At 36.9% G+C, this 17,798-nt stretch overlaps 1 protein-coding gene across 2 annotated transcripts in view; it reads right to left on the reverse strand.

Moving 5' to 3' along the window:
• PPP4R4 (protein phosphatase 4 regulatory subunit 4) overlaps positions 1 to 17,798 on the reverse strand; it is a 103,294-nt gene that overhangs the window by 59,661 nt on the left and 25,835 nt on the right. For both annotated transcript variants that reach the window (XM_040257192.1, XM_040257193.1), the window contains exon 3: positions 4,906 to 5,008. In XM_040257192.1, the coding sequence (XP_040113126.1) occupies positions 4,906 to 5,008 (103 nt within the window). The remainder of the gene's footprint in view (positions 1 to 4,905; positions 5,009 to 17,798) is intronic.

Genomic DNA, 17,798 nt, shown 5'->3' on the forward strand with positions numbered 1-17,798 from the left:
CTCTCTGAAAGATCTTTAAAAGATCTCTCTGAAGAAAAAAAATTAACTATGTGAGATGATGGATGTTTTAATTCATTTGATAGGGGTGTATTTCACAATGTATAATATATATTAAATCATCGCATTGTATACTTTGAATATACACAGTTTTCTTTGTCAAAGCTTATTTATTTGTTCCTAAATAAATAAATATATCTATTTATTTGTTCCTAAATGTTATTCATTCATAAATGAAAGATCCCTCCGGCCGAATGGGTTCCGGAGAGCAAAGGGAGCAACAGGTCCAGTGAAGAGGCTAATACAGTAATCAGAGGAGAGATGACTAAGGCTTAGGAACTAAAATGACATATTACATATTACTGACATCATGATCGGCTAATGAGGCAGTGGTAGAGCAGTTAAGAGGAAGGACCTGGGTGTCAGACTCCTTATTCAAACCTCATCACACCACTTGCTAGTTTTGTGACTTTGGGAAAGTTAACTGACCTAAGTTGTGACCCATATAGAACTGCCATGGGCATTCAAAGAGATAAAGAATCAACAAAGAGTTGTAAAATGTCTGACAAAGTGCTTCAACCATCTTGAGACCTCAACAAATGCTAGCCACTTTTATTTTTATCTGTTCCTGACATTGCACATCTTCTAATAGATGGTTTTACGACATATCTTTTGGTTCCCAAAATAAGTGAAAAAACAATAACAGGATCCAATAACTCAACAAGCAGAGACTTTTTTTTTGCACTTGATTTATAAAGAAGGCACTGATATCACATGGTTAATGATATCACTATTTTAAATTTTATAAAGGTCCACAGTATTTTAGAAATGTATGCTGGTGAAATAAATTCTTTCATTTTCAGACAACCAGAAGTTCAAGTCAAATCTCAACACCCAATATTTAACTCAACTTAATATGTCACAGGAAGAATTCAAACTTAATCAACGAAGACCACAGAAAAAACCTGTTGTTTTTTTTTTTTTCAAAAGATATCCTAGGATTAAAAATAGATACAGTAATTACAGTAGACCCTTGAACAACATGGTTTAGGGGTGCCAACCTTCCACTTGGTGGGAAATCCAAATAAAACTTTACAGTGGACCCTCCCTGTTTCCCCGAATCAGTAACCACATATTCAACCAAAACCTGATCGTGAAGGACTATGGTACATGTTTATGGAAAAAGTTCAAGTAAAGATGGGCCCAAGCAGTTCAAACCCATGCTGTTGAAAGGTCAACTGTACATTCAGAAGTGTCTCATATCTAGAATTAGACAGAGAATTTGAATTGGAGGTCAAAATGTTTCCTTTCTGGATTCTTATTTAAATTAATCTTGAAATGAGAGATCTATTTGCACTATCATTCATCGTCCACTTTGGATAGAATTTAGAAAGCAAATTGTAGAATATTACAATTAGTTCAGTTCTAATTCTGCCTCTCTTTCTGCCATTTTATTTTTAACCTCAAATTCCTTCGTCTCTAAACAGTGAAAACAGCAACCTGTTTTAAAAGCCATTTTTAAGTTAATACATTATTATAAATATGAAATGTAAATGCTATACAACAAAACAAAAACAGAATTAAAGATATTTTGTTTGGTGAAATTTTATAATACATAAGGCCAGAAAAATCTGCATCACTTTATCTGAAGTTCTTCAAGGTAAAGATAAGGTACAGTGTGAATTCTAAAAAGCTGCTTATACTATTGTTATAAACGTGAAAAGAATCTGGAGAATGATTAACTTCTTACACAAAATATTTATTATTCATGTCTTTAAATTCTCAAAAACTGAATCAATCATAGAACATTATCATTAGTAAGTATTCAAATTATTTTTCCCTGTTGATATAATAAACTATCAACCAAGACACTCAAAACCAGCAGAAACTATCCAGAAATCTGGAAGTCATTCCTCTATTTCCCACATCGGGTCTGTCATTAAGTTCATTCTATCTCAATAAATACATCTCAGATATATCCACCATTCTCTGTCATCATAATTTGCTCTCCTGCTCGAAGCCAGCTTCACATACTACAAAGACTAGAGCTGCAACTTCCTCCCACTCCAATCTACTCTCCACACAATTAGCAAAATGATCACTGCAAAATGTCAACGGGATAAATCCTTCTCAAAATCCTGCCCAGCTTCAAGTCTTCAAGGCCTTCCATTGTTCGAATAAAGAATGACTCTTGCACTCTCTGTCACTGACCATCTCTCTAACCTCTTCAACTCACGACCCGCCCTTACCCACTGGACTCCACCACACTTACCACCTCTTTGAATTCCCCCAACTCCTGCTCTCTCTGCCTGGACCGCTTGTTCTCATCTCCTCAAATGGCTGTTCCTCCTATCCCGTCCCTTCAGCTTTCAGTTCCTCAGAGATGCTTCTTTGGCCTCCCAATGCTCAGTTGGTGCCCTCACACTCCCCACTCCCCTGCCCCCCCCACTTCCCCTCCCCCGTTCCCACCCCCCCAACTCCCTCACCCCCCCACCTCCCCCACCCCCCGCCCTGGACTTTACTCTGTTTTTCACGCTCACCCACTTGTTTAATGTCTGTTCCCTGGCCCCCTAAAAAACTTCCTTGAGGGTAAGTTCTTGTTTTGTTCACCTCTGTCTTCTCAGAGCTTAGAACAGTGGGAGGTACTCAGTAAATATTTACGAAGCCATTATTACTAAATGCTCACTTTGAGACACAAGATTGCTTTTTTATAAAATTAGCTAAGGGAGTATGGCCATGCAAAAGTGAATAAAGCAGCTCTGTGCAATTTTTGTCATACTTGTATCACCTGGAAGTCACCACTCACAGAAGCAAGGCAGAATTAAAGAAGGTGTTATGAGTACCAATAAATCTTAATATCTGAACATTATGATTTTAAATGATTTGCTCATAAACATAGGTTTTATTATTTGAGGTGTGGTTGTTTAAATGTTCAGCTGCCTACATTTTACATTAAACCCTCTAATAAAGTCAGCATTATTGCCCCCATTAAAAAGTCTTGCCCATTTGCTTAATTCATCAGCATTTTTACATAAAGTCAGAACCACACATTAAATAATCCCCTATGCTTGTTCTTTCATTGTTTTCCATAGTTTCTATGTCTTCCTGATACAGAATCTAATCAAGGACTGTTTTCTACATTTTATAGTAAAGGGTAAGACAGATGAGCATCCTAAATAAATGGCTGCTTGTTGATTAAAGAAATGAATGAAATCATTCAGCAATAAAGATTTTCTTAGTATAATATAGTCATTAATTTATATTTTCCTTATATGCATTTATTCAGTTAATCTTCTGTATTATGAATTAAACTTAGTATCTTTAAAAGGTTAATAAAATCTTATCCTCTATAACTCAGTTATATAGTTTCAGCAGAAACATTTTACTCTTTGTATACATACACTCTATATAATATTCTGTATACATTTCCATGAAATTAATTTTTTTAGACATTAGTATTTAATTAACTTCAGTGTGAACTCTTTGGCAAATACTTTTTTTCAAAATAATTCAGAGACCTCTAAAGCTCACCACTGTCTATCCTTCACCTTTCATTCTTGCTTTATGAAACTTAAAACTTGCAGCATGCTCTCTTGGCCCAGATTCAGCCTGCTCAACGCAGAGTGTACAGTGTGCTCAATATTTTGAGCTATAAGTCTAATTTGCTTATGCATAATAACTCCTTAGTCAAGAGGATCTACACCTGTTCCCTGTTTAACTGGTATTCCCAGGTGACATACTAACAAGCTTAGGTCAGTTAATATCACTTCAGTTGAATGAGAAATTAAACCTAGATTGTGTAGACTTAATTCCACTGAAATTATAAAATGAGCTGAGAAAGACAGACATGAAAAAGCTTCCTTTGCTTTTGAATCACATGCACTACTAAAAAAAGCAATTTCTCCATTCACCTCTAAAATAAGTTAAAAAAAAAAAATATATATATATATATATACACACACACACACAAAATACATCCATACAGCCTGCATAGAAATCTGGGCATCTTATAAAAATAACATGTTATATCCCTGATCTTCATCACTGGAAGCATGCTGTATATGCCTAAAAATAAAACCCAAGGGTACATAATAATAGTATTTTAAACACATATAAATTAATTTAAAAAAATTTTTTTAAGTTAATCCAAACAGAAAGCCAAAGCAAAGTCTATAAAACTCACTATTTGCAAACAGAATCCCCAGTACTATGTAACCTCCTTGACCTCATTAGTAGGTAAGCTCCCTGAGGACCCAAAAGGCATTATCTGTTGTGTTCATTCAAGTTCTATTACAGAACACTTTGCATATGGTACAAATAAATAATATTGCATGTATCAGATATTTAATATTGTATATTAATAATCAATATTAAATAAAGAAAAGAAAGTTCTAGTAGATCAAACATTTTACTAGTAGCAGGAAAACTAATCTGAAGGAATTTAAAAAGCAATTAAATATAAAACTAAAAATATAGTAGCCATAATCCAATCTTTATTTGATGATTCTTGAGCAGTCACCAAAAGGTGACTATTAAGACTATCAGTTAAATCGTATTATCAATGTTCTAGAAGTATTATTAATAATATGTTTATGTCAACAGAATACCAAAAAAGATTGCTATGATTTTATAAGACTAAGATTTTTTTTTGAGCTACTGAAAACATAATGTTTCTACTGAGAAAATGATTAGAGAAAACTTTGTAGTTTAAGATCTAGATTTCTCCATTTCCATCAGCTAAGTTCTCTAAATATTTTCAAAATAATTCAAAGTATTTATAATACTTCCTCCACTCAGTGGTTTGGTACAAAGGATCAGCCATCCAAAGCTCTGAACTTTTCTCCTGGCAATGACAACGTACTACTGGGAAAACATGATGAATTCAAATCTTATTTCACAGCAACTTACTCTAACTTTTGGCAAGACTCTCCGAAGTGTCTCAGCAGGGTTCTGTCGCATCAGAAACGGAAGATTCGCAATCACGCTTGTTCCCTGGATATCCTGACCAGCACTTACAAAGAAAACACAAATTTAAGATTTGTAACTATAAATTTGTGATTATAATTTACATTGTAAAAAGCAGGGATTAACTCAAAAACAACTGCTTTTAATAATGAACACCAAACTTCTGACAATTTTAAACTTTAAATGCATCAATTAGATATAAAAATTAAGCCAGAGCTGAAATTTCATTAGGTAAATCTTTCAATAAATACATGGAGATATTAATTATATTTATGCTAAAACATGATTATCTACACACGTCTTACTGAAAAAATACTGAGACCATTATTAAATACTTACTTTAAAATTCAACCTCATTTTCCCCTATGACCTGCCAGTTTGCTATACTTTATAAAAATAGATTTGGTAAATTTCATTACAGTAAAATACTAATAATCATAACAACAGCAGGGACAGCAACAAAATTAGCTATAGCAGAATCAAACAACTTTCTTCTAGTACAATGAAACTATCTGTTGCACTCCACTGACTGAGTTGCCAGAAACTTAATAATATATATACTCTATATTCTTAAAAGTCAGTAGGGTGTAGTTCTATGGTACCTTTTTGATACAGCATTCATTAGGTCACTGAGGTGTTACCAAAACAATCTGTAATACTCTAGTGGCCTAAATACTTCAAATTCTTCTCAAGAACCATTTTCATGCAAAAACTTACTTGTTTTTAAAACACAAGCTAAGCAACATAAGTTGTGCAAGTAACTTGAAACATAGCTATAGCGGATGTCATTAAATGTGGTGTCACCTCAGAAAGAAATTCCACCTATCCTTAACTGATACTAATTTGAATGTTAATTACTGATGCCATAATATTTATTTAAGTAAAAATGATTTTAGTTAACTCTCCAAATGGAATTATTTGTTAGTACACGTATATAAGGCCTTAACAAGGGAACTTCCCTGGTGGTCCAAAGGTTAAGACTCCATGCTTCAACTGCAGAGGTCATGAGCTCAGTCCCTGGTTGGGGAACTAAGATCTCATACACCCTGTGGCACAGCTGAAAAAAAGACCTTAATATGGCTTTTTTAAAGAGTGTTTTCAAGTATTATTTTATTTGCTTCAGTGCTTTGTAAATTCTGCTAATAAGCAGCATATTCTGACTAAACGAAGCTGCACTGCTGTGAAGAAAAAAGCCTTTTCCCTGCTGCAGTATCTCTGTTCAGTCACTCTGTCGTGTCTGACTCTTTGCGACCCCAGAGACTGTAGCCTGCCAGGCTCCTCTGTCCATAGGATTTTTCAGGCAAGAATACTGGAGTGGGTTGCTATTTCCTCCTCCAGGGGATCTTCCCAATCTAGGGATCGAACACGCGTCTCCGATGTCTCATGCATTGCAGGCATATGCTTTTCCACTGAGCCACTGCTGCAGTATGGTAGGCTGCAAAATATAGGTCAGTACAATCTTTTCACTATTCTCATCACTCTCTAAGTGAATACTTTAAGAGACAACATTCAAGAAGGAAAGAGAAGGGAGGGGAAAACGAGAGCCATGCCAAGGTGAGAAGATCAAAAAAGGGAAAATAAAATTGCATGTAAAAGCACTACTTGCAGCTGGCTGAATGGTGCATATCTGTGTGTGCTCAGTCACTCAGTCGTGTCTGACTCTTTGCAACCCCGTGGACTGTAGCCTGTCACGCTCCTCAGTCCATGGGATTTCCCAGCCAAGAATACTGGGGTGGGTTGCCATTTCCTACTCCAGGGGATATTCCCAACCCAGGGATCAAACTCTTTTCTCCTGTGTATCCTGAACTGATTGAGTTCAGTTCAGTTGCTCAGTCATGTCTGACTCTTTGCAACCCCATGAACCGCAGCACACCAAGCTTCCCTGTCCATCATCAACTCCTGGAGTTTACCCAAACTCATGTCCATTGAATCAGTGATGCTATCCAACCATCTCATCTTCTGTCGTCCCCTTCTCCCCCTGCCCTCAATCTTTCCCAGCATCAGGGTCTTTTCAAATGAGTCCGTTCTTCGCATCAGGTGGCCAAAGTATTACAGCTTCAGCTTCAACATCAGTGCTTCCAATCAACACCCAGGACTGATCTCCTTTACAATGGACTGGTTGGATCTCCTTGCAGGCCAAGGGACTCTCAAGAGTCATCTCCAACACCACAGTTCAACAGCATCAATTATTCTGTGCTCAGCTTTCTTTATAGTCCAACCCTCACATCCATACATGACTACTAGAAAAACCATAGCCTTGACTAGATGGACTTTTGTTGTCTCTGCTTTTTAATATGCTATCTAGGTTGGTCATAACTTTCCTTCCAATGAGTAGTTCAGTTCAGTTCAATTCAGTCGTTCAGTCGTGTCCAACTCTTTGCAACCCCATGAACCGCAGCACGCCAGGCCTCCCTGTCCAACACCAACTCCCAGAGTCCAATGAGTAAGTGTCTTTTAATTTCATGGCTGCAATCACCATCTGCAGTGATTTTGGAGCACCCCAAAAATAAAGTCAGCCACTGTTTCCCCATCTATTTCCCATGGAGTGATGGGACCGGATGCCATGATCTTCGTTTTCTGAATGCTGAGCTTTAAGCCAACTTTTTCACTCTCCTCTTTCACTTTCATCAAGAGGCTCTTTAGTTCCTCTTCACTTTCTGCCATAAAGGTGGTGTCATCTGCATATCTGAGGTTATTGATATTTCTCCTGGCAATCTTGATTCCAGCTTGTGCTTCTTCTAGCCTAGCTTTTCTCATGATGTACTCTGCATATAAGTTAAATAAGCAGGGTGACAATATACAGCCTTGAACTGGTAGGCGAATTATTTACCACTGAGCCACCTGGGAAGCCCAGGTTGAATAGTGCCCCGCCCCCATAAAATATATCTACACCATAATCCTGGAAACTGTGAATGTTATCTTAATTTTAAAAGGGATCTTGAGATAAGAACTGGTCATGGATCATCCAGTAGACTATAAACCAAATAATAAATGTCCTTAAAAGAGACATTCAGAGAAGACAGAATAGGAGGCAATCTGACCAGAAAGCAGAGACTGGAGTGATGTTGCCACAAGCCAGAGAGTGCTGACAACCACCAGAAGCTGGAATAGACAAGTAATAGATTCTTCCCCAGAGCCCTGCTGACACCTTGATTTTGACTCAGTGGCTACCGATTTCAGACTCAGTTGCTATTTTTAGCAACTACTAGTTGCTAATGAAGCGACTTAGCAGCAGCAGCAGCAACAGTTGCTAAAAAAGTACTTGCTACCTTTAGCCTCCAGAGCTGTGAGAGAATACATTTTTGTTGTTTTAAGCCATCCAGTTTGTGATGATCTACTACAACACCATAAGAAACAAATTGACCACTAAAGAACTAAAAGAGGAGAGAAATACCTGAAAAAGGAATGTTTCATCTGACAATGCCTGGGCCAAAGTAGAGGTTTGGCAAAAGTCTCTTAAAAGGATGAATGAATGGATAACTCATTGCATGAACTGATGTCATGAATATTTAATATGAACATTCAGTAAATTTTATTTACTTACTTTGCAGTTAGGAAAATATATGATCACTAATACCTCATAGATAGGAAGGCAAAATATTTCATGGAAATAAAAGCAGGAAAAAAATTAAATGGTAGATTTAAGACCCTACATAAATAGTTACATTAAAGGTAAAGAAAATCACCAGAGATAGACAGGGACATTGATGATAAAATGATAAAAGAGGAAATCTACCAAGAAGACATAGCAATTCTAAATGTGTATACGTCAAATATAATTGCAAAATAATTTGAAACAAAAACTACAGTACTGAAAAGAGAAGTTGTCTAGATAAATACACAGCTAGATGGAGACTTTCATATTCTTCTCCCAACAACTGATGGAACTAAACAGAAAATCATCAAGGACATAGAACTCAACAACAACCAATGAGATCTAATTAACTTTTATAGAACACTCTCCATCCAACAATAGTAGAATACACATTCTTTTCAAGTGCTCAAAGAACATACACCATGGAAAACCACATCCTGGGGCCATAAAACAGTCCTTTTAAAAACTGAACTCATAAAAGAGTTCTCTCTGACCACAACAGAATCAAACTAGAAATCAATTATAAAAAGATAACAGAAAGCTCTCCGAATTCTTGGAAATGAAACGACACACTTCTACATAATTGTGTCAAAGAGGACAATTTTTAAAAATACACTGAATTGAGTGAAAATGAAATAAAAAATATAAAATTATATTTATAATAATAAATTTATACATTTATGAAAGGAAAGAGGAAAAGAGGCAAAAATCTCAAATTAGTAATCTAATTTTTCATCTTGAGAACAAAACAGTCACAACGCAAGCAAAGGAATAAAAACAGAAAACAATGGGAAAAATAAATGAAACAAAGACTTGGTTCTTTTAAAGGATCAATAACACTGATTAATTTTAGCAAGACTGACAAAGTAAAAATGAGAGAAGATACAAATTACCAATGTCACAGTTAAAACAGGAGATATTCCCATAGTCCCCGTACATATCAAAAAGGATAATATGAGAATGCTGTAAGTGATTCTACACACATAAAACTGAAAACTTAGACAAAATAGACCAATTCCTCAGAAAACTCAAACTGCCACAACTTATCCAATACAAAAAACATTATTTGAATAGTTCTACAACTATTAAGGAAATTAAATTCATATTTTAAAACTCCTAGAAAAAAAATCTCAAGGTTCAGATTGTTTCACTAGAGAATCCTACCAAATAGTTAACAAAGAGTTAATACCATTCTACGCATTCTCTTTCAGAAAACAGAAGGGAAAAGAATACCTTCTGAAAGCACTTTAAGAAGCTCTTACTATACTGATAACAAAAGCTAGAAAGATTAAAATACCCGCACAGAGAGAACAATATCCCTCATGAATATAGATGCAAAAATTCTTAACACAATATTAAAAGATAAAACATAGTAATACATTAAAAGAAGAATTATACACCATGATCAAATGGGATTTACTGCAAGAATGCAAGGCTAGTTCAATATTCAAAATCAGTGTAATCCATCATATTAACAGGTTAAAGGAGAAAAATATCAAAAGTATCAATGCAGAGGGAATATTTGACAAAATTCAACACATGAACACTGAAATTACAAACAAAATACCATTTACAATCCCTCAAAAATGAAACACTAACAAAATTACAGGACTCGTATGCTGAAAACACAATGTTAAAAAAATCAAAGCAGACCTAAGTAATTAGAAAAACAATCTATGTTCATAGATTGAGAAATTCAGCATAATAAAGATGTCAATTCTCCCAAATTGGTGTATAGGGGTAGTACAGTTACCATCAAAATCTCAACAAGATTTTTGGGATGTACACAATATTTTTCTAAAATATATACGGAAAGGCAACAAAACTAGAATAGCTAAGACCATTTTGAAAAAGAATAATGTGGGAAGAGTCTGTCTATTCAATTTTAAGACTTGTTATATTGCTACGGTAACAAAGACAGCATGGTATTGGCAGGGGAATAGACACATAAATCAATGAAACAGAAGAGAAAACCCAGAAAACAACCTCCACATATATACACACTCCACAAACATGCACAGCTGACTTTTGACAGAGGTGCAAAGGTAATTCAGTGAAGGAAAGGAAGACAGCCTTTTCAACTAATCACGCAGAGAGGCCGGAAGACGCCCGTAAGCCAGAAACAGAGCAAAGCAAAAACTCCAAACCTCCAATGCAAATAAAACCAAAATGCCTTGGCCTAAGTCTCACAGTAAAATGAATCTATAAAATGTAAAACTATAAGAACTTTTTAAAAACCCAGGAGAAAATCCTCTAAAATCTAGGATTAGGCAAAGAGCTCTTAAATTTGACATCGACAGCAGGATCTATAAAAGGAAAAATTGACAAATTGGACTTTATTGCAATTAAAAACTTTTGCGCTGTGAAAGACTTTATTAAGAGTTAAAAGACATACCATAGAGGAGGAGAAATATTTGTAAACTACATGCCTGACAAAAGAATAATATCTAGAATATAAAAAGAACTCTCAAACTCAACAGTAAAAAAAAAAAAAAAAGCACACAATCCAGTTAGACAACAGGCAAAAAGAATGAGACTTTTTAATGAAGATGATATACAGACTGTAAATAAGCACATGAAAAAGTTCAATATTGTTAACTATTAGGTAAAGTAAACCCACAATGAAGTATCATTACACTAAATCACTCATTCGTTGGTGGTAGAAACACAAACTGGTACAGCCACTCTAGAAAAACATTGGCAGGTTCTTAGAAGATAAAACATGCAATCAGCAACTGTACTCTTCAGCATTTATCCCAAAGAAACGAAAACTTAGGTTCACACAAAAACCTGTGGATGAATGTTTTGAGTGGCTCCATTTGAACCAAAAAAATGTCAACAACCTATATATCCTTAAATGAGTGAATGGTTAAACACACTGTAGTCCATCCATACCTACACAATGCTACCCAGAAATAAAAAGGAACAAAAAGTATTGACAGATGCAACAACCTGATAAGTCTCCAGAGAAGTACGCAAATGAAACACTAGTCAGCCCCAGAAGGTTATGCACTGTATAATTCCATTTATATAACATTCTTGAAACAGCAAAATTATACAAATGGAGAAAAGCTTAGGTGATTCCCAGAGTTTGGGGCAGGGGCAGGAGGAAAAAGACGTGGCTACTACAGAGTAACATGCGGGATTCTGGGTGGTAGAAAGCCTACCTGTCTTGATTATATTGATGTCAATATTCTGGTTGTGTACCATACTACAGTTTTTCAAATATTAACACAGAAGTGTTGGGTGGCACCCCACAGGCCAACAAACCTTGAAGTTCCCCAGCCTCAAGACAGAAGAGACCAGAGACATCAGCCATTTACTGGATAGGGAACCTTTCACGGCTGAAACAAAGGGTCCTGGAGCAACAGTCCACCATTTACAGCAGATGGCAGGCAGGGCATGGTAGCAATCTTTGCTTTTGCCCAGAAAGAGGCTACCAGTAAGAGGGGGAACTGACATCAGGCTGGCTCCTCAGTTACCAGGGAAAACAGCAGCTGGGGCACTTCCCTCACAGCCCCTTAGTTAACCACCATCACAAGGGCAGATGTCTCCCTTGAATTAAAACTAGGGCGTGGAGCCATTTTGGCTTAAGGATTAGAACAGTCACTGGCTGCAGCAGGCGGAAGCACAGTCACAAGGCAGGGTGTAAGTGAAGCAGGGACTGCTCGGGCAGAGGATGCACAAAGAACAAGGGAACAGCCATGTAGATGAAGCAGACCTGGCTGACCCTATTATTTCTTTTTGTTTGTTTTTATTTTTAAATATAAATTTATTTATTTTAATTGGAGGTTAATTACTTTACAGTATTGTATTGGTTTTGCCATACATCAACATGAATCCGCCACAAGTATACACGTATTCCCCTTCCTGAACCCCCCTCCATCTTCCCTCCCCGTACCATCACTCTGGGTTGTCTCAGTGCACCAGCCCCAAGCATCCAGTATCATGCATCGAACCTGGACTGGCTATTTGTTTCATATATGATATTATACATGTTTCAATGTCATTCTCCCAAATCATCCCACCCTTGCCCTCTCCTATTATTTCTTACAACTGTCTCTGAATCTATAATTATCTCAAAATAAAAAGCAAATTTTTTAAAGATCAATGTGACAATGTTTTTTTAAAAACACATATGAACACCTCAACAGATGTAGAAATCTGACAAATCCAACATTTATTCGTGATTTAAAACTATCATGGGTGGGATGAACTGGGAGATTTGGATTGACATATATACACTACCATGTATAAAACAGATATCTGATTAGAACCTACTGTATAACACAGGGAACTCAATGATCTGTGGCGACCTAAACAGGAAGGAAATCTAAAAAAGAGTGGATATATATGAGTGTATAAGTGATTCACTTTGTTTACAGCAGAAATTAACACAACATTGTAAAGCAACTATACTACAATTAAGAAAAAAATGACCAACAAATTAGAAATAGAAGGGAACTTCTTTAATCCAATTAAGGGCATCAGTGAAAAACTTATGGCTAACATCATACTTAACCATGTAAGAATGAATGTTTTCTCACTAATCATGAACAAGGTAAGAATGTTCAAATTGACTGCTTCTAAAATTCAACACTGTGTTAAAGGTTTGAGTCAGCACAATAGGCAATAAAAAGAAACAGCTTACAGATTGGAAAGGAAGAGGTGAAACTGTAATGTACAAAATAGCTAGTAGAACGAATAATGAGTCTAAAAGTGTGGCAGGATACAAGGTCAATATACAAGTCAACTGTATTTCCATATACTAGAAAAGAAAAATCATAAACAGCAGGAGGAATTGGGAGTTTGGGATGACTCACATACACTACTGATCAGTTTCAACCCCATGGACTGCAGCACGCCAGGCTTCCCTGTGCATCATCAACCCCCGGAGCTTACCATGTCCATCGAGTCAGTGATGCCATCCAACCATCTCATCCTCTGTCATCCCCTTCTCCTCTTGCCTTCAGTCTTTCCCAGCACCAGGGTCTTTTCCAGTGAGTCAGTTCTTCACATCAGGTGGCCAAAGTATTGGAGTTTCAGCTTGAGCATCAGTCCTTCCAATGAATATTCAGGACTGATTTCCTTTAGGATTGACTGGTTGAATCTCCTTGCTGTCCAAGAGACTCTCAAGAGTATTCTCCAACACCCAGTTCAAAAGCATCAATTCTTTGGCGCTCAGCTTTCTTTATAGTCCACTCTCACATCCATACATGACTACAGGAAAAACCATAGCTTTGACTAGATGGACTTTTGTTAGTAAAGTAACGTCTCTGATTTTTAATGTGCTGTCTAGGTTGGTCATAGCTTTTCTTCCAAAGAGCAAGCATCTTTTAATTTCATGGCTGCAGTCACCATCTGCAAAGATTGGGACACCAAGAAAATAAAGTCTTTCACTGTTTCCATTGCTTCCTCATCTATCTGCCATGAAGTGATGGGATCGGATGCTATGATCTTCATTTTTTGAATGCTGAGTTTTAAGCCAGCTTTTTCACTCTCCTCTTTCACTTTCTTCAAAAGGCTCTTCAGTTCTTCTTCATTTTCTGCCATAAGGGTGGTGTCATCTGCATATCTGAGGTTATTGATATTTCTCCCGGCAATCTTGATTTCAGCCTGGCATTTCACATGATATACTCTACATATAAGTTAAATAAGCAGGATGACAATATACAGACTTGACGTACTCCTATGCCAATTTGGAACCAGTCTGTAGTTCCATGTCTGGTTCTAACTGTTGCTTCTTGACCTGCATACAGATTTCCCAGCAGGCAGGAAAGATGGTCTGGTATTCCCATCTCTTGAAGAATTTTCCACAGATCATTGTGATTCACACAGTCAAAGGCTTTAGCGTAGTCAATAAAGCAGAAGTAGATGCTTTTCTGGAACTCTTTTGCTTTTTCTATGATCCAACAGATGCTGGCAACTTGATCTCTGGTTCCTCTGCCTTTTCTAAATCCAGCTCAAACATCTGGAAGTTCATGGTTCAGGAACTGTTGAATCCTGGCTTGGAGAATTTTGAGCATTACTTTACTAGCATGTGAGCTGAGTGTAATTGTGTGGTAGTTTGAACATTCTTTGGCATTGCCTTTCTTTGGGACTGGAATGAAAACTGACCTTTTCCAGTCCTGTGGCCACTGCTGAGTTTCCCAAATTTGTTGGAAATACATAAATTACTTTTTTAAAAAAGAATTAAATTTTTAAATTAAAAAATATTTAAAAGACTTGAGAGAAAATCATATGTTGAGTTCAGTCTGGTTTTTCCATAATAGCATATGGAATATCCAAACAAACTTTTTGGCCAACTCAACATATAAGAGATCCAACATACTTTTAATAGGAGTCCCTAAAGAAGCAATGCAAGCAAATGATCCAAAAAAAAAAAAAAAAATCATTTGAAAAAAAGATTCAAAAGAGCACACCTTATATCTGAGAAAAATCAAACCAACATAACCAACACTGAAAGGTGTTACAGAACTTTAAAAAAATCCTTTGGGCTTCCAAGAAAATGAGCATGTTACTTAGTAACAGAAGGAACATACAGATTGTCATTCAACTTTGACAGCTATATCAGAAAAGCACATAATAACCTGTAGGTGACACTGCTTACTATAAATAGAACATGAAAAAATATAAAAAGTACACTTAAATTATAATTATAATCTCTATCAAACACGTATGGATCTATGCTACCATCAGGATTTCCAGACGGATAGGTGGTAAAGTATCTGCCTGCCAATGCAGGAGATACCGGTTCGACCCCTGGGTGGGGAAGATCCCCTGGAGGAGAAAATGGCAACGCACTCCAGTATTCTTGCTGGGAATTCCATGGACAGAGGGGCCGGGCAAGCTACAGTCCATGGGGTCGCAAGGAGTCAGACATGATCAAGCATGCATGCGTGCTACCATCACCGGATGGAAGGAACCCAGAAATAATCAGTATAAGTTTAAGTTAACAATATAAAATTCAGTTTATTGCTACGTGGTATGGGATATGTAATTTTAAAATAAATGCTGATCAGTACTAGATTTTTTTTTTTTTTTTTTACAAAATAAGCTTCCTATACTTCAAAGCCTACAACTTCCAACTGAAAGGCACAGGGAACAATCGTCCTGGCTACAACATGAGCTCCTCTTTTCTGTCCTAACTGTGTTATTCTTTGGGGCATGTTCCTTTTCTAGGATACCTACTCAGAAACAAGAGGACACAATCCCACTCACTCTGCAAACCACTCCTCTAAAACTAAAAAGAACTGGGTCAATCATCTAAGCTGTACACTAGTGGCTAAAAAGGAAAGATAGGGAGGGGGAAAAAAGACCTAGTGAAATAAATAAATTTAGGACAGCTGTCTTTTAAATTAATGCTACTAATTATTTTATTCCCATTGAGGGAATGCACCTATTTCAGAGAGCCTTTTATAGTAATATGTTAAACCAGTGAAAAATAAGTCAATCCGCTCAAGCACTTTTCGGTAAAATAGAAGGTTTCTCAGTCTTCATTGTCATCCCAGTCCTGCCACTGTCATGGGCAACTTCATTCAGCTGAATGAGGAACAGCTAGTTTTGGCCCCCCTAATACAATGAGATCTGGCTCAAATTTTACATTCCCCAATGCTTAGCACAGTATATAGCACACAGTAAAGGCTCCAAAAATACCTGTTGATTTAAAGTGAATTTGTCTCCACATCAGCAACCATTGTCAAAGGCTGGATCACATTACCCAGAAATGCTCCACCTCTAGAATCTCAAATTCCATGATCTCCTTTGCTGCCCATAACCTCTTATCTATTTTTCTATTACTAAATCCATCTTTTACCCTCATTTCTAATCCCTTCATTTCCTACTTATTCTCCAGTTTCTAATAGTCCTAGTGTCACTTTCTTCCTTGGCAGCCTAATCCTCTCTATTACTTCAATTACACTCTCACCAATAAACTTACTGATTCAATTCTTCTCCTAAAACAATAAAAATAGTATCTAACATACTTTATACTAGGCATTTAATAAACACCTTACTTGAGATGTATTATTAGAAGTATGAGGGCTTCCCTCATAGCTCAGCTGGTAAAGAATCCGCCTGCAATGCAGGAGACTCCAGTTCGATTCCTGGGTTGGGAAGATCCACTGGCAAAGAGACAGGCTACCCACTCCAGTATTCTTGGGCTTCTCTGGTGGCTCAGCTGGTAAAGAATCCACCTGCAATGCAGGAGACCTGGGTTCGATCCCTGGGTTGGGAAGATGGCCTGGAGAAAGGAACGGCTACCCACTCTAGTATTCTGGCCTGGAGAATTCCATGGACTGTATAGTCCATGGGGTTGCAAAGAGTCAGACATGACTGAGCAACTTTCATTTTCCCTTTCACTAGCTCCATTCCAGAGATGAGGAAATCAGGGCTTAGAATGATGAAAGTACTTGCCCAACATTACCCAGACTGTACAACTCCAAAAGCAATGCACTGATCATCACACACACTGCCTCTCTTCCAATCTGTGCACTCAGTTAATACCAAACTCATCCATCTGTTTTTTTCTATCCCACTCCTGCTCACAAGCTATGCAGCACTAAAAGATAAAACTGCATAATAATGGTACTTTTAAAAAACGTACGATTTCAAAAAAAAAAGAAAAAGCCAGTCCTCAATGATGTGAGAGGCAAACAAAATGATAACCAATTTGTGGGAGACCAAGAAAAGGACCAGAAATTCTTAGTATATCATATTTGCCTAAAGCACTTTCAGAAACATTATCTTGAGTCTCCAAAAATGAGGCTTGTCTGTGCTAGTTCATGAAACCCATGCCCTTGCCCACAAAGAATAAGCTGTGTGTTATAACAGATCTAGATACTGACAATATTGTCTTTCTCTATTCTTATTCCTTGTTTCAACCTTGTGAGAGCTCAAAATCTAAAGAAGAAGACAGACTCACATGCTAAAAATTCTAATCATACAGCAAGAATGAGCTAGACAACCTGCACTGTTTACCAAATGGGAAAGGTTTCCTAAACCAACGGGAAAACAAAGAGGAGGAGGGAGCAGATGCTATCCAAAGGTGAGCACATAACACAGTCTCCTGAAGAAATTAACCTAAGAACTGTAACTCTGCTAACTGTTTGACTATGTGTAGGATCCTAAATGATTTGTAGGTATAGAGCCTACTATCTAGACTAGGATCACTGCAGTTCTCATTTCAAAACCCCAAATATAACATATAAGCAGCTACTACTGTGTTTGGATTTGTAACAAT

This window comes from Oryx dammah, unplaced genomic scaffold, assembly GCF_014754425.2.
Source record: "Oryx dammah isolate SB20612 unplaced genomic scaffold, SCBI_Odam_1.1 HiC_scaffold_16, whole genome shotgun sequence".
Lineage (NCBI taxonomy): Eukaryota > Metazoa > Chordata > Mammalia > Artiodactyla > Bovidae > Oryx > Oryx dammah.